Raw genomic sequence first — 26,642 nt, forward strand, 5'->3', positions numbered from 1 at the left:
AGGAAGTAAGAAGCTAATCTGCCTCTCGGTTTCCTAACACTTTGTTTTGTGGGAAATGGATGGGAGTCTGTAGTAAAAGCACACACTGCACTCCAAGGTAAGGGGACCCGTTAATGTGAGTCACTAAGTGAAGGTGCCATCCAGAAGAGACCCAGTAAAGAACTCCTTGAATACAAAAGCAGACATTACTAAGACATTCTAAACATGCAGGTCACAAGGACACAACACTGAGCACAAGATACAGCTGAGGTACAGACAAACAACAAATTACATGCATAACATTACCCCATTTTCCTCTCCAATCCTCCTCTCAAAGCCATTGAGGGTAAGCAGTTTTTCCAATAAAACAAGGATATTTGCATACTGTCTAAAAAAAATTAAAAGAAATACCCGGCTTCGGCTGTGGTGGGGAGATTGGGCCAACCTGGCCTGCCCAAACACATACGCTGCGCCCACCTGCGGGCAAGTGGTCAAGGGGGATTACTTTACTTGTGTAATTCAGTCCCAGATGCAATGGTATCACTGTTCAAGTATTTAATAACCTACCACTGGGTTCAAAAGATACAGGCAACTGGTCTGAAACAAACTGGTGGCAGCAGCATGAGATCACTAATTAGGAAACTAGCAATTATTGCCTTGCCATGCTAGGACTTTCTTGAATGGCAGAAGCCTGGTATAGGGGTGAACGGTTTCTAAATGACATGCACAAATGAAGGAACAACAATTTCCGCATTTTCAGCCAATCAGGAGCAAAGAGGTTTGTAACAGACTTGCAGATTTCCAATGGTACTAGACTGCAACAGAAGGCACCGTGTAAGCATTTGGGAGAGGGCACAACTTTTGACCTCCAACTGTTGAAAGCTGTGAAGACACGGCTTAAAATGCAAATATTTGGAGGCGTGGCCAAGATGGCGACCTGAGCGGACACGGACTCCGGAGGCTCCCCGCCGCAGGCCTTCACCCCTTGCTATAACTCCTGCATAGTCCCCAGCAGTGCGCCCTAAACTGCGACACAGCTTGTGGCGTCACAACCTAGTCATTTGGAGCAGTTCTGGAGCCCGGAACCTACCGAGAAGTTCCTCAGCGCGACTTGGCGCGCTCCGGCGGACTCGGCGCCAGGGCCCTGGGGCGGCCGCACAAGCGAGGCCGTGCCCCGGCTGGTTATTCTGGAGCTGGGTGGCCGGCGAGGGCCTCAAGGCAGACTGTCGGAGGGGCATCAACTTGACGAGATGAGGAGCCGCTGCCTGGTGCGGTCTGGGGCCTTCCAGGGGGGCCCTACAACGCGAATCAGCGGACTTGGCGCCCAGGCCCTGTTTCGGGCGCGGGGCAGGATCGGCCCCCCGGCCGGTGATTCCGGCACCTGGAGGAGGGCGTAGGCCTTGGGGTGAAACCCCTGGGCACCAGCCAGCGGACTGCCAGCGACAGAAGTAAGGAGAGGGGGGACAGACACCGGTGCGCAGCTAGCTGGCCTACCCCCATGCAGCTCAGTGTCCCGGCGATCGGCCTTCCGAGGACACCGGTGCCCACGGGCAGGTGCCACCTACCTTTGAAACGTCCTCCAGAGCAGGCTTCCGCGAGGGGACAGCGCGGAGCCTCCCGTGCAACACCAGTTGGCGGTAAGATGCAGCGGGCCCTCATCCACACAGCAGAGCGCAGCCCCGGGGCGGAGAGGCAGGGGCCCAGGACTTTGGTAGCGGCGCACCACGGGCCCAGCGGCGCACATTAGGGCACGCCACACTGGGACAGTTTCAGGAGCCGTCGCACCACGTCCGGCCAGAGGCAGAACCAGCAGGTCCTGGGGGACTACACCCCCGCAGGCCGACACAAGGGGCGAGCACAGCGAGGCCTGCCGGCTGAATTCTCTACCACCCGGGCACCAGCCACGAGGCCCCGGTCCGCACAGTTGGGTCCCGGCGGCGGTGCCAGACTATCGGCACAAGTGGAGCCCCATGAGGGAAGGGAGAGCTTTCTGTCCTTCCCCGGCGCCCTTTACCTGAGCGGCCCCATCACCCGCAAACACCACCATCGCGCACGGGGATCCCGGGCACCCCTCTGCGCCGCCACAGTGCAATTGGGCACCCACCACACCAGTCGCCGCCTGACACATCCACACGACGCCGGGAGGTGGACAGTGGCCGATCTCTCCCCCACCACTGCCGAGGGGCGCACCGACGCTGCAGAGTCAGACTGGGAGTGGGCTCCCAGGTTGGCGGAGCACGAGGCCCACTGATGGCCAGCACAAGAAAGAAGGGGGAACGCTCGCTTAAAGAGATGCTGGCCAGAGGCTCCACAGCGGGAGATAGAGGAGGTCAAACCCCTCCGGCCACCCAGTCACCAAAGGGCCCAGGGGATAGGGACGGACCCGTGACCCGAGAATTCCTGGAATCCCTCTTTGAAACCCTAAGGGGGGACTTCCAGACCCTCAAGCAAGAGGTGGCTGGGGATGTGCAAGAAATCCGCCGAGAGGTTGACGATCTGGGGGACCGCGTGGCGGCCATTGAGAATGGCGCCCAATCCAGATCTGAGGAGGTTGAGCAGCTGCAGCAAGAAATCATTTGCCTAAAGGATCAGCAAGTCGACCTACAATCCCATGCTGTGGACCTCGAAAACCGTTCTCGATGCAACAACATCCGCATCCGGGGGGTCCCACTGAAGGAGGAAGGGACAGACGTCGCTGTATACCTTAGGGGCCTCTTCCGGGAGGTTCTGGGGGTCGGCTCAGATCTTGACATTCGTATTGACCGTGCCCACCGGGTGGGTCTGGGAAGAAGAGCACCGCCCCCCCTGCCTGAAATTCTAGCCTTTTTACCGGACTTCCCCTTGAAAGAGCGCATACTGCGAGAGGATAGACTGAAGCAACCCATCCAATACCAAGGGCACCACATAGCCCTTTTCCAAGACCCTGCCTCCATCACCTTACAGAAACGAAAAGCATTCAAGGAGGTGACCGCCTTCCTGAGGTGTGCCCTAATCTTGAGGCCATCCCTTTCGGCTGATCTTTAAATGGAATGGCAAGTTATGCCAATCCTACTCTCTTCGGGAGACACGCGACCTACTAGACATCGCCCACCACAGCCCAGAGTCGCCCCCGGACGCTCGCAGCGGCAGTCGGAGACCGAATGGCAGAGAATGGGCCGCCAGCGCTCGCCTATCCTGGACACGAAGCCGGATCCAGAGACCATGGCGCAGGAGAGGGCATCGGCCCTAGCTGCAGTGTCACATGAAACTTCCACCCCAGAGACTCTTTAAGTTTGGCTTGGGGACTTCAAAGCACTGCAACAAAGCTTGCTGGGGGTGGGGGCGGCGGCGGGGGGCCCAGGTTGGATGGGCTACACGTGATCCCAGATCTTTCGTCACCACATGCCCAGGGTCTCAACTGAAGGGCTATCCCCAGACAGGAGTATAAAATGACTGGGAACACTGTCAATTCCTACCCTAAATTTAAAGGGGCTCAATAATTCCATCAAAAGACGCGCAGTTTTATCATACTTGGAGAACTCCGGGGCTTCCATCTCCTTCAAGGACTGGCATCGAATGCGGTCCCAGGTGTTCCCTCAGCAACTCTACTCCTCTTCCGCTGACCGCTTTGGTTCCTCGGGAGCAATTTCACTAGAGGGGGAGGACTGGATGGCATAAAGAGTGTTAGTGGACTTATGGCGGGACAGGCACCCCAGAACTCCACACTACACATTCTACTCCAACGCGCACCACACCTACGACAGACTAGACCACTTTATAGGCTCCTCGGAGCTCAACACGATTGTAGAAAACGTAGACATTACTCCGGCTGCTCTATCAGATCACGCCGCCGTAACTTTGACTGTAGGGGTTCCCCGGACCAAGACAGTGGGGGGGGAGATGGAGACTGTGGGAGGCCCTTCTGCAAAAGAAGGGGGTCACCCAACACAAAACCATCACTGACTATCTCACACACAACGACCAGCCTGGCACACCCCTGACGGCACTCTGGGGAGCACTAAAAGGCAGTAGTGAGGGGGGAACTGATAGCCATCTCTGCTGCGGAAGCCAAAGAGCACAAAGAAAAGAGGGAATCCTTAACAGCTGTAGTGGTCGAGCTCGAAAGGGTACATAGCCGTACGGGAGCTCCCAGAATTTGGCAGCAGTTGAAAACCGCTAGAGCGCAACTAGCTAGCTTAGATATTGACCATGCCGAATACGCAGCACTGAGGCTCCGTCATATTGATTACGTGGGAGGCGACAAAACGGGGCGTCTACTGGCAAGCGCGCTTAGAGCCCGGGTTCAACGGTCTAAAATCGTAACCATCTGCGATGCACGGGGGGAAACCCTAGGCAGTGACGCCCAAATAGCAGAGGTCTTTAGAGAGTTCTACGCGTCCCTGTACAGCGCGGATGGGGCTCTCGACAAGGATGGAGAGGCTTACTTGAGTAGGGCAGCGACAACGGCTCTCTCTGAGGACGGTGCCGCCTCTCTGGATGCACCGATCAGGATAGAGGAAGTGATTGGGGCGATATCCCGTCTCAAACCCTTGAAGTCGCCGGGGCCGGACGGCTTCTCAGACGGCTTTTATAAAGCCTTCTGCCCGCTGTTGACACCGCTTCTCACCCGACTCTTTAACTCGTTCCAAGGGCCCGGCTTGATAACGCCTGATATGCTCGAGGCAGATATCATTGTGCTACCTAAGCCAAGCAGGGACATCACCCATTGCTCCGCTTATAGGCCCATCTCTCTTCTCAACTTGGACCTTAAACTCTTCACAGGAGTTCTAGCTGCCAGACTTGGGCCGTGGCTTCCTGGTATAATCGAACCGGATCAATCGGGCTTTATTCCCAACAGACAATGCAGTGATAATACCAAACGCCTCCTGCACTTAACAGACAAAGCTCACTACGCAAGGTCAGACGCTATGCTCCTGTCCATAGACGCTGAGAAAGCGTTTGATAGAGTGGATTGGGGATTCCTAGATAAAACGTTAGCGCACTTTGGAATTGGGGATGGATTCCGGGCATGGGCCACCAGCTGTTATGATACACCCAGGGCCACGATCCGGGTCAACGGCATAGGCTCACGGCCCTTCGAAATTCAGAGAGGCACGAGGCAGGGATGCCCGCTCTCGCCTCTCCTCTTTGCGCTTCATATAGAACCCCTGGCGCAAAGGATTCGAGATCACCCTGACATTGTCGGTATTCCTTTCGGGGGGAGGAACCTCATCCACTTAGTCTGTATGCAGATGACATCCTGGCAGCGCTGGAAAAGCCCAAACAATCGGTACCTGCCTTTTTGGGGGAGTTGGAGGCCTTCGGGAGGGTGTCCGGCTTCAAAATAAACTCGGGGAAATCCACGAGGCATCTTCAGCCTATGGGGGTCTGCAACTTCAAACATTAATCCCATACCTGGGGATCGTTTTAACCCCATCCACCGAACAGACGGTCACAAAGAACTACGAGACGATCACTTCCCAGATACAAAGAGACTTACGGAAATGGCAGACACAGCCCCTATAACTCCTCGGGCGCGTCGCTGCGGTGAAGATGTCCGTCCTTCCTAAAAACCTATACATCTTTCAAACCATCCCAGTGACCCCTCCCACAGGTACCATACAACGCTTACAGGAAGCGGTGCAACACTTTATAAACGGCCTCAGATGCGAAGAGACCTCTCCTACCACCCCCTAAACGAAGGAGGTTTGGGGATCCCAAACTTGCTGCAGTACTTCCAAGCTGCACAATTGAGATACTTGGTGGAATGGTGCAGGCCCGAGTCAGAGAAGAGGTGGCTCTTTCAAGATAGATCGATGGCGCAAACAGCCCTTTGGAAGATACCCTTTTTAAAGCGCACTGACAGGCCGGCACGCCTCCAGAAATCCCCTCTTACCCGCACAGTGATGCGTGTGTGGGATACCGTAGCGGTCAAACGGGGGCTTACCACTTTTCCCTCACCACTTACAACTTTGTTCGACAATCCTGAATTCACTCCGGGGCTAGAGAGACGAGCGATCCGGCAGTGGCGGACGTCGGACTGCAGGTCGGCAGGGCACCTGTTCGATCTTGAGGGGTTCATTCAGCTTTCTGATCTCATACAGCTCTACGGCATTGATGCCCCGCAAAGGATTCAATATTTTCAAATCCGACATTGGCTGACACAGCCCGATGTCCGCCAGCTGGTGGGCCGACGGCTGACAGCTTAAAAAAATTACCAAAGAATCAGACCAAAAGATGATCACGGGAATATACAAAATGATTTGTCCACCCACCGACTCGCGCCGATCAGCCAGCCAGCTGAGATGGGAGGGTGTGCTGGGGAGAACCCTGACGGACCAAGACTGGCAAGCCATCTACTACAGGGCTAATCACACCGCCAGTAGGGAAACAGCGGTGAAAGTTGCGACGTACTGGTACTGGACACCGGTACGACTCAATAGGGGCAACCCTGACCGCAGTTCAACTTGCTGGAGAGGATGTGACGGAGAGGGCACACTGACACATATCCTATGGGACTGCAAGGAGGTGACAGAATTCTGGACAGCAATACTTGACGACATCGACAAACACTTTGATACTGAGATTCCCCGCTTCCCTGCCTACACGCTTCTAGGGCTGCCCAACGCACTCACGTTTCCGTTGAAGTCACTCAGAGGGAGACAGATGGGATTGGCCATGGGTGCGGCAGTCCAGCACATCATATCGCTCTGGGGGTCTCAAACCCGGCCCTCCCATACAGGCTGGCTGCACAAACTTTGGTACACATTGGGCATTCATGCCACACTCACACAGTCCACGACATCCTTTACCACGGTCTGTCACTCCTATCAACAGAATTCAACAAAGTCACCTGCCCGAAATATCTCCGCCTGTAGCGCCTCACCGACACATCGTCCTCACGAGATGCCCCAGGAACTTCACCGCTAGGCGACTCCCACGTATAAAGACTCATAGTAGCGAATCTGGCACACCGGTTAGGGGGGGTTCAAGTTGGGGGGCTGTTTTCGCTCCTGTTTGGGCACTGACGAGATGACTACGCGACCAGGTGGCAGGAGCCGCAGCCTTATCCGCACCCATGGTCACTTGCTACTCCAACAAACTTTAGTTTTTTCGAGTATGTTTAATGGGTGCTGGGTTGGACTTCAAACTCACTCTTTTGGCACCACCTGGGGCGTATTTGATTACTGTACTGTACTTTGCTTACATGCCAAAAATCAATAAAAACAAAGTTAACCATAAAATGCAAATATTAGCAATATGCCCATGAGCTATCGCACAAGTTAATAGCAAAATATAGTAGCACCGATTATCATGGAATTTTATGGCAAGACCGGAGGCTCCTATTATGCTTTCTAATCTTGCGTTTATTATCACAGCAGCAAGTTAAGCGCTAGAACTGCAGTTCCCAGAGGGCCAAGGAGGACGCAGGCCAATAGGGACTAAAGAAACATAAAACCTTACAACCAATGGGCACTGCACTAGGTAATAACGTCACATCTGGCCGCGAGCAGTCCTCTTTTCTTGCTGCTCGCAGTCAGATAAGTGCTTTATCTTACTCGCTCTTGTGATTATTGCCCTTGTTTATTAACTAATGTTTGTTTCTCAAGTTTTCTAAAGTTGTACTGCTGTGCTGGGTTTCCGAGCTTACCGCTCGCCTTTATTCGTGTGCCGGCTGGATTTCTCTGCCGCTCCGTCCTTTCTCCGTCGCGCTCGCGCTTTGCACTCGTTTCAGCGCGTCGCGCGGTGACGGTTATTTCCCTCAAAAGTGTCCCGTGGGTGCTCCTCGCGCTGTCGCGCCTCCTGTTCTGCCGGTTCCTCATTTCATGGGTGTTGTTTCCTGCCCCTAGGGGAGTGGCTTTGGGGGTTCCTCCCTCTCCTATCCTCCAGTTTCTGCAAGTTAACCCTTGCCTGCCTGTTTGTTTCCAGAACCTTTTAACAATGGAATTCGACAGCTCACCTGCCTCTGAGCACCAGCTTGATGATAGTGAGGCATTTAAATCAGATTTGAATAAATTAATTACTGATTCTGTGGAGTCAGCTGTGGAGGCGTCTATGAAACGCCTGTCCAAAGGCATGGAGAATTCCATGGTTAGTCTGCTGTCAAAAGCAATGGCCCATTCTGCGGGGGATAGCAGAAAACGCAAGGTGGCGTCCTCTGCCTCTTTACCTATGCGTGAGTCTGCTTCACGTTTGGTTAGAGAGGTTCCCTCACACTTGACTGAAGACCCTGTTCCTCCCAGGCCTCCTATTAAGGAGGGGTTACTCTCCTCTGAAGGCAAGCGTAAAGGCAAGACAAAACACGTAGAAGTTCCTCAAAAACTTCTCATTTCCACCATTTATGACACAGACGACAACATGGGTGATTCTAATGATCTTTCCGCTATTTTTGATATTCCTGACCCTTCTTCTCCTCCAGCCAAGAAACTCAAATCTGACTCCTTTGATTCTTCCCCTGTGCTGGATTCTGAGGGGGTTCCTATGTTCGATCCTACTTCCATTCGCCATCCCAACTCTACTGAATGGTTTTCTGCCCAGCATGTAGGTGAATATATTTCTTCCAGGCTGCGTTTGCTCCTTGACAAGTCTGCCAGGGCCAAGTTGAAGTCCGAGTGTGCCAAGCCTTCCTTGGCAGCTAACATTACAGTAGTCCCTATGATTGATCAGCCCCTGTTAACTTTTTTTCTCTAAGTTTGGTAAGATCCCCGCAAGGGGGTTGATAAAGCCTGGTCTACTTGCCAAGACAAATTACTGGACGTTGTGGGTCCTTTGGCTCGCACTTTTGACCTGGCAGAGATGGCCCAGCTCGAGGGTTCTGACTTAAACGCAGACGATATTTCCCTGTGGGTGCAACGTGCTTTTTGTCTGTTGGGCAATGCCAACGCTTCTATTATCCACGAGCACCGCAAAGGTCTCTTGATTAAACTCGACCCCAAATTAGCTAATTTGGCGTCTCAAGATCTGGGCGTTAAAGCTGAGGGTCATCTCTTTGGTGATTCGTTGGTCAAAGATCTTAGTAAATTTGTCACCACTTTCGCCTCTTTGGACAAAGCGCAACAGTTTATCAAGATAGTTTTTCCCCCTCTGGTTTTTGGACGGGCCGGCAGAGGCAGGGGCCGCTCTTCCGGCCGCTCCTATGCGAATCAAAGGCTCCAGAGGTTCCTTCACCTCCAGCTCTCAAGATTACAAGCCACAGTTCTATCCCCAGAGAGGTTGTGGGTTCCGTGGCAGAGGTCAAAAGAATTTCCGCAACTACAACAACCAGCAAGGTAGGTCTCCCATTTTCTTCCCCAGTTGGGGGTCGTTTAAAGTTCTTCCTGCAAATTGGCGCAGTATCAGCGCAGACCCTTGGGTCCTAGATACTGTGCAAGGTCATCTTATAGAGCTCTACGCTCCGCCTTTCCAACATGGGTTCCCTCTGGTTTTATCCACAGAAGTTTCTCATCTCGTCACGCTGGAGATCCAATCCCTTCTCCAAAAACGGGCCATCCAAGTGGCTCCCTTAGATCCTACAGGGTTTCTCAGCTCTCTTTTCCTTGTCCAAAAGAAGAACCAAAAGATGCGTCCAGTTATCAATCTGAAGTGTCTCAATCAGTTTGTGGTCTATCGCCACTTCAAAATGGAAACGATCATCCACTTACAGGATACCCTCCGTCCGAACGACTGGATGGTGCGGTTGGATTTACAAGACGCATATCTCACTGTTCCGATTCATCCCTCGCATTCAAAATTCCTTCAGTTTCAATGGTTAGGAGTCACTTATCGTTTCACTTCCCTTCCTTTCGGCATATCCTCAGAACCTTGGTGCTTTACAAAACTCATGAAACCCGTAGTATCTTACCTTTGCTCTTTGGGTATCCGTCTGATCATTTATCTGGATGACATTCTGCTCATGAATTCGGTCGAACAGGACCTTCTGGCGGATCTGAGCACCACTCAATCCCTTCTCTTGAATCTAGGTTTCCTGATCAACGCAGAAAAGTCAATGCTTCTTCCCTCTCAAAAAATCGAATTCTTGGGCTTTCTCGTGGAATCTTCCTCAGCGTCTCTTCTTCTCCCCCAATCGAAAGTTGCAACCATCAAGTCAGAGATTTCCCAGGTTCTTCACACCTCTCTTATCTCTCTCCGCGCCCTGGCAAGGATCATTGGTCTGTTATCCGCTTCCATTCAAGCCATTTTTCCAGGTCCTCTGCATTATCGTGCCTTGCAACGCCTAAAAATCTGTCCTCTTCGTCAAGGTCTGGCTTATTCCGATCTCATTACTCTAGATCCAGAATCCCGCTTCGAACTTCAGTGGTGGATCGACCATTTAGATGCTTGGAACGGGCGGACCATCTTCGCGTCAGCCCCAGATCTTGTGTTAGAATCCGATGCAAGCCTGTCGGGTTGGGGTGCAGGTAAGTCTTATAGGACAATTAATCTGTATCGATCAGCCATTTCCCTGAACCATACTCCAATTGATGGCAAACCCATTGGCACGCACTCCTTAGTTTGCAGACTTCTGCGGGGAGTTCGTTTTTCCAAACCTCCGTTGGCTAAGTATTCTAATTTATGGGATGTTAATGTGGTTCTTAACTTGTTTTCTGATTTGCCTGATAATTCTGTTCTCTCTCTCAAAATGTCGTCTGCCAAACTTACCATGCTGTTGTGCTTAATTTCCATTAAACGTGTTTCAGATGTCAAAGCTTTGGATATCTCTTCTCGTCAATTTTCCCCTACTGGGGTTTTGTTTTACATAAATAAATGAACAAAGACAAACTTGAATTCAGTGTTTTACCCTTATTTTCCTTCCCATCCTAAACTATGTGTAGGTCAATGCCTTAAGGTCTATGAACAAAAAACTCGGGATCTCAGGACGTCCTCTAATTCTCATTTCCCTTCGCAAGACCTCATCTTCCCGTTTCCTCTGCTACCTTAGCCCGCTGGGTTCGTTGGGTTATGTCCCTGGCTGGCATTGATACCTCCTTTTTCGGAGCCCATTCCTCCAGAGGAGCCATGGCCTCCAAGGCCTTTTGGGCTGGCTCTCGTTTAGAGGACATTCTGAGATCCGCAGACTGGTCAAATGACAATGTATTTTGCATGTTTTATTGTAAACCTGTTGTTACTGCTTCTTCTTTAGTTGTTGATATGCTTTAAACCAGCATAATTGGAGCCTCCGGTCTTGCCATAAAATGTAGATTTTCCTAGTATATTATGACGGAAAGTCTTAATTTTACTAAAGACACGGAGGCGAGTATTATCCCGCCGCTACACCTCTAACCTGTGTGCTTTCCCTCCCTACAGTGGCTCCAGCGTTACCTCCCGCGTCTTCGTGATGGCACAGTGCTCTGGTTCTCACCCCGATTCCTGGCGTTTTGGATTCTTCCTGTTCTACTTCCACTGGACCTCCTGTGGCTCTAGAGACTTGGCTCAATTTTGGTCAACTGGTTTTTTCTTGGACTCTAGCTGTTTCTATTGTTTTCTCAATTGTTCCTCTGTTCATGGACTCTATCTGATCTGCTCACAAGCGAAAAGAGGACTGCTCGCGGTCAGATGTGATGTTATTACCTAGTGCAGTGCCCTTTGGTTGTAAGGTTCTATGTTTCTTTAGTCCCCATTGGCCTGCGTTCTCCTTGGCCCTCTGGGAACTGTAGTTCTAGCGCTTATCTTGCTGCAGTGATAATAAACGAAAGATTAGAAAGCATAAAACTTGCCTCCGTGTCTTTAATAAAATTAAGACTTTCCGTCATAATATACTAGGAAAATCTACATTACGTAGGAGTTTAGTAGAAATTGAAGTAGTCCTAATAATAAACTACTGTTGCCATACAAAGTCGGGATAGCTTCTCGAATAACATAGAAGTCTCAAGAGGGTGAAGACAGCCATGGTAAAAACCAGGTTTTATGATTGTATGTACTAGTTTAGTGGGCGCTGGTTATGCACCTACCATGTTAAGAATTGGTGTAACTGATAAGGACTTTTAAAATAGAATACTATTAATAATAATAGTCATAATAATACTAATAAAAGTACCACTAATAATAAAAGAATAAATATGGTTTTGCTGTTTTTGCTACAAGAAACTATAACCACCCCTCCCCAACCAGCCCAAAATACCCTCTTTGTCTTGCAAATATATGCCAGCCTTGTCGGCTTTCTCTGGAGACATACTGAGTGCTCAGCAAGGGTCTGCCCTTCCTTTTCACTGCTGAAGAGTGCATAACATCTAGTTTATAAACCTCAATAAAACTGCAATGCAGTGAAACCTGGGCACTAATATGAGCCCAAAGTACTCGGTGGCACCAGAGGACCAGTCAGCCATTATGCCATATGACGTATTCCTCTATGCCTATCAATCAGTTGCAACCATATATCTGTCTGGCTTCCCAATATCAGCTCAGTCAATGGGAGATACAAAACGAAGACTAAGATGATTGCTTCTGACTCAGGGTGATGTAAACCAGCAGGAGCTGACTCACAATGGTATCATGGGCTAAACACATGCCAACAATCTACCACCCCACTGGTACCTGATCCACTATGGGCGTGGGAGTGTGTCAATAAATGAAAAAAGAGGCCCAGAGTTCAATGCCAACGTCATATATTATTTCACAGCTTCATGACATAAAAGTTGAGCAATCAGTGCAGGCGATGCAAGCTGCAGAAGGTGCTCAGTGCAAACAAACTTATTTACATATATGCCTATAAATACCACGAGGTACCCACAGTAAATTCCATCTTTAATATGAGTATATTCGCAGTACTGTCGGTGGGATAACCCCGTGGCTATGCTGAAGTTTCGACCCAAGAGGGAACTAATCCACGCGGCGCTTTAGGGCAGCGCCGACTGACTGAAGAACTTAAATCGAGACAGATCTCAAACAGTCGCACTAATAAGACCATGGATTCAATCACAGCGAGGGCTGTTATGTAAAGAGAGCTCAGTTCAAACAATATGCACCTCACGACAGGGGCAAAAGTCTGTGTCCAATAGATAAGCAATGACTACTGATATACTCATCTTGAAGTCGGGACTTACTGTGATACCTCATGTTATTCGTATGTTTATTGTATATATGTATGTATGAAACTAGGTTAGCATAAGTTTGACCCATGGGACCACTGTGCATCTCTTCTATATGTTGGCCCAGGTCCCGGTCTGGGTGGGTCCTTGTGTTTGCTATATGAGTACAGTACACCAGCAAGAAACACGGACTTTTACACGAAAAGCGAGACAAAGATTTGGATTTGAGGGTGGGGGTGACATACGAACTTCTACATGCAGGAAACCAAGACACAAGCCTTTTGTCTGCAAGCTACCAAGGTAGAAATGCTGAGCATCAGTAGGTCACTGTTTTGTTCACTAAATGAAACCCACAAGGTGGTTGTACGTTGTGGCAAAGATTGGAATTGATTTCAGCACTCTTTAGCGCACTGTGAACATATGCCTTACTATGAAGGTGCCATAGCTTAATCAAATGGCTTTACAACATGGAGTAAAACTTCAAACCTTCATACATCTCACTGCCTGGGTGGCCTTGGGTTATAGACTGGCGAGTGTGATGATGGGTACCAAGTTCCAAAGCCCCCTCGTGAGAAACAATATGTCCCTTCACGGACACAGTAAGAGTGTGACACAGGAATGTCTGAAGTATACAATACAATAAAGTCACAACTTGTATCAGGAACACTGCAAACATAGTCAAAATGTGAAACCCACACACTGCACACTAGCACTAAGCACGGCAATAGTAGGGGAATGCAGGTCGAAGGGCTTCTCATGGAGTTTATGCTATGGAAATCACACCATGAAATGATATGCCAGGCAGAACAGGAGGGTCACTGGCACCTCACTCCCCGTGCCACATGGTATACTTTTTTAATACAAGGGAGCTAGGCCAGCTGAAGAGTGCTCCACATCCTCTCTGTTTGAACAGGAATAGCATGATGAACGACTGATGGTGGCACGCTGCCGCCAACTTTCAAGCAGTCATTCTGTTACCCATGAGCCTCGCCTTTCAGAAATGGTCTACCGGAGGTGATTGAGCCTCACTTCCTCAATCCAGTCATGACCCAAAGATGGAGGGTTGTTCAGGTAAATTGTAGAATTCTTCTGCAACTCTAATCTGACAAAACTCCTTTACTCACCTGTAGTACTGGCGATGCTTTCTCTTCTCTCAGAGTCCATGCGATTTATAGGAAACATCTCTGCTTCTTGTTTAATGGTGAAAGAAACAACTGTTGCACTGTGTGACTGCCCTGTGATAAAACATACAATTAAAGATCAAACACATTTAGAAGAAACATCTGGAGATTTCATTAATATAGTAATACACTTACTCTAAAACAAGCTCCACAAACCATCTGTCAGGGGGGAATAATATTAATAATATGTCATGGCACATTATCTGTCTTTTCTACAGCAATTATTCATTTGAAAATAAGTGATATATTACCCCACTGATAGTCATTTTATGATCCACGAAAGGATGAAACGCTGAGAGGCGCCAGTAAAGTGTCTGAACTATTACTTGCAGGTTATGATGTAAATCACTGCAGCATGTGCTCAGCTATCTTACTGAATAGAAGTACCACCGTTAAATGTTTATGTTGGGATGCGCAATGGGAAGCTAGAGTACTCACTGCTTTGTTTTCTCAATTATGTTTCCTTTACTTATTTTACTCTTTTTTATCTTTTGATGTTGTTGCTGCCTACCTTTCTGTTGCCTTCTTTTGTGTGGATACAGAAAGAAGACAGACTAACATTAGGCATGATGTAAGGTAGTCTGTCCACCAGTGCATCTAGCATCTCCCACTAGCAAAAGGTGTGTGAAGGCCTCATGTACAAGGCATTTTTGTGATTGCAAACCCTGCGATTCACTAAATTGAATGCCTGTGTGGAGTAAGGGAGTTGTGAACAGGGAGTTTTAACGATAATACAGATCCATTACGTCACTGTAGGAATGGATCTGCAGGTTGGCTCTCTTTCTACGACACCGATCTCAATATCCATAGATGAGGCAGGAGGGTTAAAGGAATGGTAAAAAAAGGCAAATATTCAAGTTGCATTTTTTTGGGAGGGCCCAGCAGCTGCCATTTGTTCTGCAGCAAGAAAAGAGCTTTTGCACACAACATTTATTTTAAAAATGTACTTATCTAAGTGACATCTGCCATTTTAGATCGGCCATTTAGCAAAAAAGAAAGTGGCTCCAGCATCATTCTGTATGGGCACGTGGTGACACGGGCGTGCATATCATAACACTTGTGCATGCTTACAGGATGACTGATGCGACAAGCTTCAGAATTTGTGTTATCAAAGCGAATGCTGCACACAATCCGCAAAACGCACTGGCATAGCAAATAGGTCTACAAGGCAAGACTTGCTGGCTTTGCCAATGCTTATTAAAATTCTAAAACTGGATATATTCGGTTGAAATAAATGATAAGCCTTGTATAGGTACAGATTGTTACATCTGAGATACAAGAATAGTTGCTAATGTTATTTGCATTTAAAAAGAATAAATACAAAATAAACAGTAGCAGTGGAACATTGCAAGACCCAATTTAAAAGAAAACAACTTGAACACCCCATTCAATCTGCCTTGCAGCCCACACATGGAACATACAACCTAACTGATTTCTGCAACTTCTGCAGATGTTTACTGCTAAAACTATATGCACTTTTTGAACAAAAATCAGGGGTCCCCAACATTTTCTATAATGAGAGCTACTTCTAATCAAAGAAAATCATGTTTACCAACAGAAATCATTGTTACAATAGTGATCACATCTGATACAAAATTACAATAAATTACTGTTGGGTTATAAACATTAATTTAATTTACTTTTTAATTTACTGTGAAATATATATTGAGCTGTATGTTACCTTACACTTACATCAGACCGATAGATTGGCTGGCTATTTACAGTGTATCTGGATAGCCAAAATTAAAAGACAAGTTGCAATCCTATTGAATGGGTGGAGCTTGTGACCGATATTCTTTGGTTACAACCTTTGACCTGTAACAGGGTTCACTAGAAAACTATTTTCAATAGTTCAGTCTTTATGAGTTTTCTGTTAAGTGCCTGTGGTTGGATTTCAAGGCAGGGTTTGGAGCCCAGCGCCACTCCCAAGGATCTACCTTCGTGTTTCGAACTCTTAAAAGCTTACTAATGGATCAGGTAGGTTGATGATGATCTGAGCTTTCAGCTTGCATTTTAGTGAGGGTCAATTTCTGTAAGTATTCTGGGCCTGTGTCCCAGCATGCCTTCTGGACAATGCACAGGACTTGGAATTTCATCCTGGATTCTAATAGAAGCCATTTGTGACATTTAAGGGCAGCCTTGATGTGGTCACATTTGTATAGATTCTTCCTTGCACATCAATGCAAAGGGCTGGTTTTTTAAAAAAGGACACTTTTGGCTCACACATCGAGGGGTAAGAGGGTCTGGTGGTCCCAGTCACCAAGAATGCTTTCCAGGGAGGTGCTATCTGAGAGGAACACAACACCAGGTACGTGCAGACACACACAAATGTGCACACATGCGTACATGAACACAGGCGCATGTATACTTAAAAATACACATATGTATGTCAATTGCACATTCATCACCCACCCCCTGAACCAGTGAGGCTATTCCCTGTCTCCACTCTCAGCCAAACCCCTGCTATCCCTGGCTCCTGTTCTGTTCATATATCTATTTTAGCTACTACAGTTCCTCAAATGAAGTGACTCATCCCCGACTTCTGCTGTCACACTTCTTTGCTGGCCCAGATGGTTCTGTTTTTTACTCTGCACAATAAACAATCTACATGCGACTGCGGCAGATTTGAAGCAGTGAAAGCCGGTCATATTGCAGACCTCACAATCAGACAGACGGCGCAAGGGTGGTCCCCTGGCTGTCACTCCATGGATCTGGATACGAGTGGTGCTAGCTCCTTTAATGTGCACAAACCTTCTTATAGATCTACTAGGCTGAGCTTCACTTCTGCAAGCCACTTGTAGGGAGCTAGTGAGCTACCTGTAGCTCCTCAGCTAATTGTTGAAGGCCCTGGTCTGCATCATGCCATTGAGATGAACAACCTTCTAGCGGTAGGAAGAGCATCAGATGATGCTGTGCTATGATCATAGCTATTCCTTAGTAAAGAATGGCAATCAGTAATGATGAAGAACTTTCATCCATAGGTAGCAAGGTTGACAAATGGGCTGCAACAGGAATTCCCCCTTATTCCCTTTTCTTTAATGTCAATATGGCTCTTTCCTTGACATAATTAGCACCTGTTAACTTCAATATCATTTGTATGTGGATGGTACAAAATATTCTTAACAGCTGATTAGGTACAAATCAATTTCACAGACTAACGGTGTGTTATCTGCAATCCAAGATTTCAAGGTCAGGTAAGATGTGTCAAAAAAGATGAGATACATCTGAGATCTTAAAAGAACCTACATAACAGCAATGTAAGTGTTCCTGTTCTCTGAACCCTTTATTAGGTAATTCATTTAGATCTAGGAAAAATTCAGGCGATTAGGACAAAGACCTCACTCATAAAAAACAAGCATGGGGAAAAGAGTCCTTCATTGACCTTGTCGGCTCACTAAGATTGTATATTTATTTATCAGATAATGGAGTGGATGAACTGCAATTTTCAAATGGGCTCTAGCAGCATTTCTAACCCCTGTCCGGAACCTTCTGGCTGGCTGCTCACTATAAATCTGTCAAACTAGAAAGTGGGCTGTAAAAATAAACCAATTTGCTCTTTAAGAATAACGCCCCTGCTGCTTAATGGGAGCAGCAATTAAAATATGGACTCAACTTTGCTCCATACTTTGGACCGTGACAGAAAGTCAAAATTCTCTATTTGTCTCACTTTTCTGTAACAATCTCACTATGTTTTCTAGGCACAAACATGATTTGAAAGATTACATCTGAGTGCAAAAGCATAACCTGGGACATGTTGTTACTTCATTAGATCCTCTTCTGAACAGTATATGTGGTGATCAGTTCTGTAAAATATACTATTTTGGCCCATTTTTACAAAACATTTTCCACCCCCTACTACAGGGGTTTGTGGGGCTGGAAATTTCTGCTTAACTTGCAAGCATTTTATGCCATTTTTAAGGTTTAAAATCTACAACTGTAGACACTGCACAATTGTTGCTTGTACAAATGTTATGTGAACGTGCACTAGAGAGTGCTTCAGCTTAAGTTTTAAGATACAGATTTCACTATTTTAGGCCCACTTCATGTTGCAGGCCATTCCTAGTGCACTATTTTCTAAATTAGGAATAACACACAGTTCCCATAAATTGTTCTGACCTGTGCTTGGACCATCAGCGATGTCTCTGTCTTTATTGCAAGTATCCTCAAGATTTTGTTCTTCCATCAATAAAATATCTGTCTCAGTGTTCGCATCACCTGTTGAATTAAAACATAAACCATCATTTTACCCCCTCCATGCATTAAACATTGATCACATGTTTATGATATCTGCATGATGTGATCCATCTGTGTACCCACTGTAGACCAGCAAATACAGAACTGAGTAGAGAAGCATTTAAACACTGCTAAAAGTAATGGCAAACTATGTTGCATACTTGTAGTACCAAGTTTATTAAATGTCAAATAAATAAAGAGTTGAAAAGTAGATACCTTAAGGGAAATATAGGGGACTGCAGTACCTACCACCTGATTAATGGTCAGAAAACGATATGTCGGAGTTCTATGCACTGGGATGTGAATTTCAAGTACTTACACCCAGTTATATCCATTACTAACCTCATACACAATAATATTAGCACTGGGATCTGAACTTTGACCAGCAGCCACGCACCTGCTGGGACCATCAAATTACCTTAGACAGCACCTTCACCACCTGAGTAGTTAATAATGGCCTCCTAGGTAATTGACAGGAAATACTATTGAACAATTAAAAAAGTAATTCAGGCTATACACCCCACCTACCATCCTAGTATCCTCGGGTGTGATCAGAAATAGTCTTAGCTTGAACATTGGAGCTGGTGGGAATTGGAGGTAATGGAAATCAACCAAATTCCAGTATCCATATTGGTGAGATGAGAGTGGTATGGTGTGTTTGTGGATGAGCGTTAATAAATATTGGTGAGATGAGAGTGGTATTGTGTGTCTGTGGATGAGCGTTAATAAACATGATTGCGTCAACATAAAGGTGTCTGGTAACAAATAAGGACAGCAATTGGTACTCAGTTTACCATGCCTATCTCCAGAATCACTCCATGCATCACACTCAGCAGAGAGCCATTATCTATCTTCTGGATGCAGAGGAGTCGCATGCCTCAGAAATCATAGGTGTACCGGTGAATTGGACAGAGTAGAAAGGTGGAAGCAGGAGGTGTTTGTGGGATTAATCGACAGAGATTGCAATGTAGGAAGATGAGTGACCCTGTGGCAAATGGAGAGCAAGTATTTGAACTGCAAACAGTGGAGGTGAGAGAGCGTCATGGAATGCATGCATAGGCCGCAAGACTCTTTGAAGCTGCGAAACAGAAACAATTCGAACCTATGAAGTAGGAGCAAAAATAAGAGTATCACAAACATCATGTGAATGGCAGTGTCAAAAATATGTGCATTTAAAGTTTTCCAAAGTTGCCACCTATTTATGGAATTTAACAGGTATCACAATCCATACGTGTAAGAGAATGTGAACCTCGAGGAAATAACCTCAACTATTTCTCTTGCCTCAAAAATAGAATATCTCAGCCTTTCCAACTCACTTGGCAAAATGTTCATGGTGTTTTCTTGCTCCAAGACCTGACAGTCCTTGAGACACAGATCATCCTTTTCTTTGGGTCTTAATGAAAAAACAGAGATAGCAATCAGAGGACCTATAAGGGAAACATGATTAATAAGTTATTGTAAATGACAAAGCGCAGACTAACAGTGCTATTATGGAAACAAACTAAGCATTGCTCTGGTATTGGTAAGATGGTGCTTTTTTTATTGCAAGCATGTGCCATACAAATAGAAAGAATGCAGCCACTTAAATCTATCGGCCGTATGCTTGAGAGAAACACTTCAAAGAAGATAAATTAACCACTGAATAAAATGTCCACAGAACACTATAGGTGTTAGCATTAGCATTACTTAGACACAGGTATAGAAACCATTTTTAGTTTTAATACACGTCAATTGAAAATATGATTCTTATTGGCACAAAGGAAAGGTATTATTAGCTTGGAATTACTAAATCCTGAAAACATAGTTTAAACACACAAGCATAGCTAAAAAATAAATAAATAAGATGAAGAAATGAAAGGAAAGAGGATTCCCGGATAATCAGGAAAAATAGCGTCAACAGTGTACATGGCTAAAATGGGCAGAGCCAATGATGTACACTGGGGTGGGCGGTAGCAAAATGTGAATGACAGATAAACAGACCACAGGGTGAAGAGGACTCTCCTAAAGCCTCTCTAGAAATGTATACAAAGGTTTGTCTTTTTTTCTAATCAATGACTGTTTATTAAATGAGGCTATAAAAAAACTAAAGCTGTCTCTATGCCAGGCCTAGCAATGATATCTTTTGTACTGACTGCAGAAACACGAGGAAGATTTAAAGATGGATTGTGGCTGCAGATGTCGAACCCAATGTTTTTTCCCTACCAGATGGCGATGGCTATAACAATCTGTCACTTGTCCAGTTCTGTTCTTCTAATGTAGTGCTTTCATAAGCAATGCGTGTGGTGCTTTGTCTCTGGAATTCCAATAAATGAGATCTGTATTGGCACTCACTCCAGTCCCACCAGTCTTCATTCAATAAACCCTTTCAAACCAGCCTCCTATAATGTTCCCCTCATACATCAATTATCTCCAAACCTTGGCCTTCGCACAACACCAATCTAACCCTGGCTCCCCTGTTCTGCCACAGGATCATGAAATCCACAGGCAACAAAATAACAAAAATCACTGACAATTTTAACTCCTACTCTCCCTCCAGTGGACTTAATTTCAAAGAGGGAATCCTTCATCCAGCCCAATAATGCTATGGCACCTACATCCAAGGTGACCAAACCATGATGCCGCCTATATCTTGAGTAACCTCACATAGCAATAGGTGGAGTGAGATGAGAGTAAGAAAGAGTATAATTGAAGCGGTTCATGGATGCCTTTTTAGAACTAAATAGGTCTTGCAGAAAAAGAATTAATTCTTATCAGTTGGGACATGAAATCCTACCAATCGGATCATGAAACGTTGTTTTAAGACTTAAACCCAACTTTACTGTTCCTAGTGTGTTAATTAAAGGGCACAGAAGCCCTCAATCTGCACTCAGTGGTGTATGTGATCATCTGCTGCTCCTCATCAAAGACGCATGTCAGAAATGGGCCTATATAATGTTCTTTGCCCTGCCTCGAGAGGCTAATGTCTGCAGTGGTCCTGTCCAATTTTAATGACCAAGACTGCGAACATGAAGGACGCCATCCTATAGACTTCTGGCGAGCTGAGGTGAGTGAAATAACCACAGAAGTAATTTACAATACAATAAATAACCACAGAAGTAATATACAAAACAATGAATAGCCAGGGCCAGACACCCTAACCAACACAAATTACAAAAGTTTTTGACCTCCACGCCTCTAGCCTTAAAAAGGTCTACAACTCTTTCTTGGTAGAAGGTGAAATACCCCTCTCAGTGAGAGCAGCAGACAAAGCTCTTATCAAAAGGATGGGTAAACTGAGTGAATTGTGCTCCTCATTCAGGCCCATTTCCTTGTTGAACACTGATCTCCAGATTTACGCTAAGATTCTAGCAAAATGCATGTAAAATTATATGCCCGTCTGGCCTCATGAAACAAAAAGAATCATTTGATAATATCCGTTGGGTTCTCCACTTGGTAGAAAACAATCGAATAGAAGACAACTGCCCATGATCGTAGTATCCCTTAATGCAGAGGAAGCATTCAATAGTATGAGCTGGTCATTCCTGCGCTATGTTTTTAGCGAATTAGGATTGGCCCGAATATGCAGAAAGATTTTTGGGCAATCTTTTCAATATCCTTCACTAGAATGTTGATAAATGAAAAAGGTTTAATCCCTTCCTATTTGAGAAGGGGATGAGGTAGGGATGTCCCTATATCAGAGCGGTATTACTAATATTATGGCCTTGGTGCCAAGGAGCATTGCTTTGCGGCTGGTATTTAATGCCCTTGTAGAGGCATTCCAATTTGATTAAGTCCTTTTTACATTACTGCTGGCATTCCTGCACTCGTGTGATCACAGCTGGTAACCTTGTATATGGTGGTCACTAATGTAATCTTGTCTGATGTGTACAACACTAGTATTATTAGTACCTCAGGATGCTTTTCATTGATAATAAGTAGCTCTTGTTAGTGAAAAGGTTGGAGACCCCTGCCCTATATCTTCTGTTTGCACTGACAGTGGCACTTCTTCCATTAAAAATAAGAATTAGTGGTGGAGTTTAGAGGATGCCGTTTGGAAAGATGATGCACAAGATTAACTTATTTGCAGACAATGTATTGTTCACCCTGACAAACCCATTTGAATATCTCAAAGGAGCCCTGGACATAATATTGATATATCAAGTTGTAAAGAGAACTTTGACAAATCTGAATTACTGGGCACTGAAAAGGATATTCAGACAAAAGACAACATTTACCTCAAACTCGCCATTCCAAAGGAACAAAAATAAAATAAAATATTTGGTAGTTTATATACCCTTCACACATTACAAGGACTATACAAGGCTAATTACCATCCTTTGTTAAGAGACACCACGTGATGCCTCCTCCGCTGGAGGGCACTATTTATATCTTGGAAGGCTAGAGTGTCAGCTATGAACATGAATGTTATACCTTGCTTGTTGTACCTCTTTCAGGCTCCACTAGTGGCCTTTTAAAAAGAGGAATTCTGTTGCTGCAATCAGCATGCAGCTCTTTTATATGGCATAGTAAGAAGTCTAGATTTTGTCTGGGAAATTGTTGCAATCTGCTAGAGAACGCAGGGCCCAGGACTGTCCAATATTGAAAAGGATCACCTAGCTGAGAGAAGCACTGGAATGGTCCACATGTGAAACCGAATAACACTGGCTGCATATCGAATTATTATTAAAGGGGACTCTACTTTGTGATCTCTTGCGATTGCCTAGAAACAGCAGACCTAACACACCCTGTATCCACTCATGTAAAAATGGGATACTATATGAAAAAACCCTGGGATCATCTATTCCCTTTCCCTTTACACCAGAATTCAGACCAGCCCTCTCAGATGATGACATCATGAGCTGGTGGGTGAGGGAATGTCATACAATAGAATATTTAATTAACGGAAAATTAAACCTTGACACAAGTTAGAGACTGTGCCATTGAAAAGAGAAATGTTGCAGTATTTTTACAAGTGTGACATTGGCTGAACAAGAAAAATGACTGCATTTGAACAGCTCTTTAAAGTTTGACACAACAAATGGTATGGTTTTTAATATTTGTGGAGTTGTGGAGGAGGGGGAAATACACACCTAAATGTGATTAAATAGGAAAAACTACTGTGAATGGATATATCAACAGATTAGAGGCAGGCACTGTGAAGTGATTTTGTGAGGACGGTAAGAAGTGTTCAGATCATGAAACGTTATATATAAAATAATGTTTATCCACAAAGATGATAACGCGGCACTCCCTTTAGCTTTAAAGATGTTTATTTTGATGCAAATCCCCTACGCGTTTCGAACACTTGTTCTTGATCACGGTAGTGTCAACAAATAAGTCCTTTGTCAATTTTCTGTTTTTATACATAAACATGCTACTATTCATTGTAGTGCATTCTGGGAAATGTAGTTAATTCAGCATTAAACTTTATTAGTTCGTTTTGTCCTGCCACCAATACAGCCGCATTGCTGAAATCGTCATGTTTTGTAAGCCCTAACGAGTGTGCAGCATAAGAACGCACACTCCGTGACTCTGAACAGTATTAACCGGATTGGTGTATCCGACCCATGCTGCATTGTGTCCGTCATCAAATTGTACCTAGGTCTCCGTCTGCCATGACCACTGACTATCATTGCTACTTTGTTCTTTCACAATGCTGTTTTCCCATAAATCTTTAAAAACTCATGTCTTCAGTTTCCCTTTTTGTTTTTTTTCATTTCGGTGTCATTTTGTTTATTACATTCTACTCCATTTTACTAATGTGGCTTGTGATTTTTATTCTTGGTCGTTTTGATTTTATTAATGTTTTGGTACTGCATAAATACTTTACACGTTTTCCTAAGTTAAGCCTGTCTGCTCTGTGCCATACCTAGCAGACGGTTGAGCTTAGATTAATGTAATCATTTTGCCGATTTACCCTGAAAAGGGTTGTGATTTTTCCTTGAGGTGGGTATTCAACCCCCCCAAATAATATTCCACTATCTTAAAATGTTTAACTGGTAGCTCACAAAAACTGAAACACATGAAGACAAATGCAACTGGTCGGTGTTGGAGACAGTGTGGGGGGGAGTTAAGGGAGATTTACAAGTGCCTTTATCATGTCTGTGATGACGTGTTCTGGAAAGAGATATTACACCATATTAAGAAGACTTTGGGATATCTGTCCAAAGCCAACCCAGATATTGTATTCTTAGGAATGGGACCTAGCAATATGGGAAATGTAACAAACAATAACCGGACATAAATTACTATTATATTATTGGCTAGTAAACAAACCACAGCTGTCAAATGAAAGAAGGCAATCCCTCCCTTCCATAACTAAATGGTCCGAATGCCTGTGGTAAATTGTGGCGATGGAAATGTTGACACAACCTATGAGACGTGATGGACAATTTTGAAATGATTGGGAAGCCCTCAATAGATCACTTATGTAATAATTCACTGTTAATGTCATGACATAATTGCTGATGGCGCGATGCAATGTTGAGACACATGATCAGAAGAGCTAGACTCTAATTCTTGCTACTAGGGCTGGTACTATTCCATGAGACTTAGCTATATCTTAGGGTAATTCTGCGTCCATTCTTATTTTGTTTGTCTGCCTGAATGCACAGACACAGTCATTTATACCTGGTCTGATGATGCGCTTTTTCTTTGCACATTATCCATTCATGCAGTATTTTAATTTCTGTATGAGTGGGTAATGTACGTGTGCATTATTTATAGAAAGCTGCACCTTTTCTAAAGATGCAGTTTTCTGCAGTCGAGGCGAGGCAGCCATACTTTCAGCGTTCAATTGGAGGACCACTTTTCACCACCAGTGCTAAAAACAGTAAGCATGTGTCTGTGCATGCTCCAACTTTTGATTTATAAATGCAGTGGGGAGGAAGAGATGAGGCCGAAGTTAGCTTCTTATTAAGCCGGCATCTTATTCACAGGCTAAAGTTAGCTTCATATTCGTCCAGCATCTTATTCGCTGGTCGAAGTTAGCATCTTATTCCACCAGCATTTTATCCGGCCAGCATTTATTTGATTTGCAGGTAACATTTTATATAAAATACAACCCTAAATAGTTCAGCTAACTCCATTTTATTGAACTCTGCATTGCCGTACAGTAAATATGTTGTTTTTCAAATACAACACATACCACTACTGAGGAAGTGCTTATTTGTGTCCCCAAGCTTCGCATGGGATTTTATGTGTAAGCGGTGTATGTAATTGAAATGGCACTAAGCTGTAACCATTAATCACTTTTATACGAGGCCGGGTCACCCCTCCTGCTGCCAAACGCCTTCCTGTCTGCCGGCCTGCCAGAGCGACCCAGCCGCCGCTGAGCCGCCCGTCATCGCCGATTCCCGCCGCTGCCTCCCTGCGGCCCCACCCACCTCCAGCCCATTGGCCGCCCCGCTCCCGCCTCCCAGCTGACCCGCCCTCCCGGCTCCAGATTTAAGTGAAGCGCTGCTGGCGATTCAGGAGTGACCACTGTGCCTTCTACGAGGCCAGGTCACCCCTCCTGCTGCCAAACGCCTTCCTGTCTGCCGGCCTGCCAGAGCGACCCAGCCGCCGCTGAGCCGCCCGTCATCGCCGATTCCCGCCGCTGCCTCCCTGCGGCCCCGCCCACCTCCAGCCCATTGGCCGCCCCGCTCCCGCCTCCCAGCTGACCCGCCCTCCCGGCTCCAGATTTAAGTGAAGCTCTGCTGGCGATTCAGGAGTGACCACTGTGCCTTCTACGAGGCCGGGTCACCCCTCCTGCTGCCAAACGCCTTCCTGTCTGCCGGCCTGCCAGAGCGACCCAGCCGCCGCTGAGCCGCCCATCATTGCCGATTCCCGCCGCTGCCTCCCTGCGGCCCCGCCCACCTCCAGCCCATTGGCCGCCCCGCTCCCGCCTCCCAGATGACCCGCCCTCCCGGCTCCAGATTTAAGTGAAGCGCTGCTGGCGATTCAGGAGTGACCACTGTGCCTTCTACGAGGCCGGGTCACCCCTCCTGCTGCCAAACGCCTTCCTGTCTGCCGGCCTGCCAGAGCGACCCAGCCGCCGCTGAGCCGCCCGTCATCGCCGATTCCCGCCGCTGCCTCCCTGCGGCCCCGCCCACCTCCAGCCCATTGGCCGCCCGCTCCCGCCTCCCAGCTGACCCGCCCTCCCGGCTCCAGATTTAAGTGAAGCGCTGCTGGCGATTCAGGAGTGACCACTGTGCCTTCTACGAGGCCGGGTCACCCCTCCTGCTGCCAAACGCCTTCCTGTCTGCCGGCCTGCCAGAGCGACCCAGCCGCCGCTGAGCCGCCCGTC

General features: G+C 46.4%; 1 protein-coding gene across 2 annotated transcripts in view; it reads right to left on the minus strand.

Moving 5' to 3' along the window:
- Positions 1–26,642, minus strand: part of LOC146866794 (uncharacterized) — a 45,775-nt gene that overhangs the window by 11,091 nt on the left and 8,042 nt on the right. The window contains exons 3-5 of one of the 2 annotated variants that reach the window (XM_085601427.1): positions 19,693–19,769; positions 18,260–18,358; positions 14,087–14,197 (exon numbers count right to left, since the gene is read on the minus strand). In XM_085601427.1, coding sequence (XP_085457553.1) covers positions 14,087–14,197; positions 18,260–18,358; positions 19,693–19,708 — 226 coding nt within the window. In that variant the 5' untranslated portion in view covers positions 19,709–19,769. Of the gene's footprint in view, positions 1–14,086; positions 14,198–18,259; positions 18,359–19,692; positions 19,804–26,642 lie in introns of both variants that reach the window. The other variant, XM_085601420.1, reaches the window with a different exon arrangement.

This window comes from Triturus cristatus, chromosome 1_2 (genome assembly GCF_964204655.1).
Source record: "Triturus cristatus chromosome 1_2, aTriCri1.1, whole genome shotgun sequence".
Taxonomy (NCBI): Eukaryota; Metazoa; Chordata; class Amphibia; order Caudata; family Salamandridae; genus Triturus; species Triturus cristatus.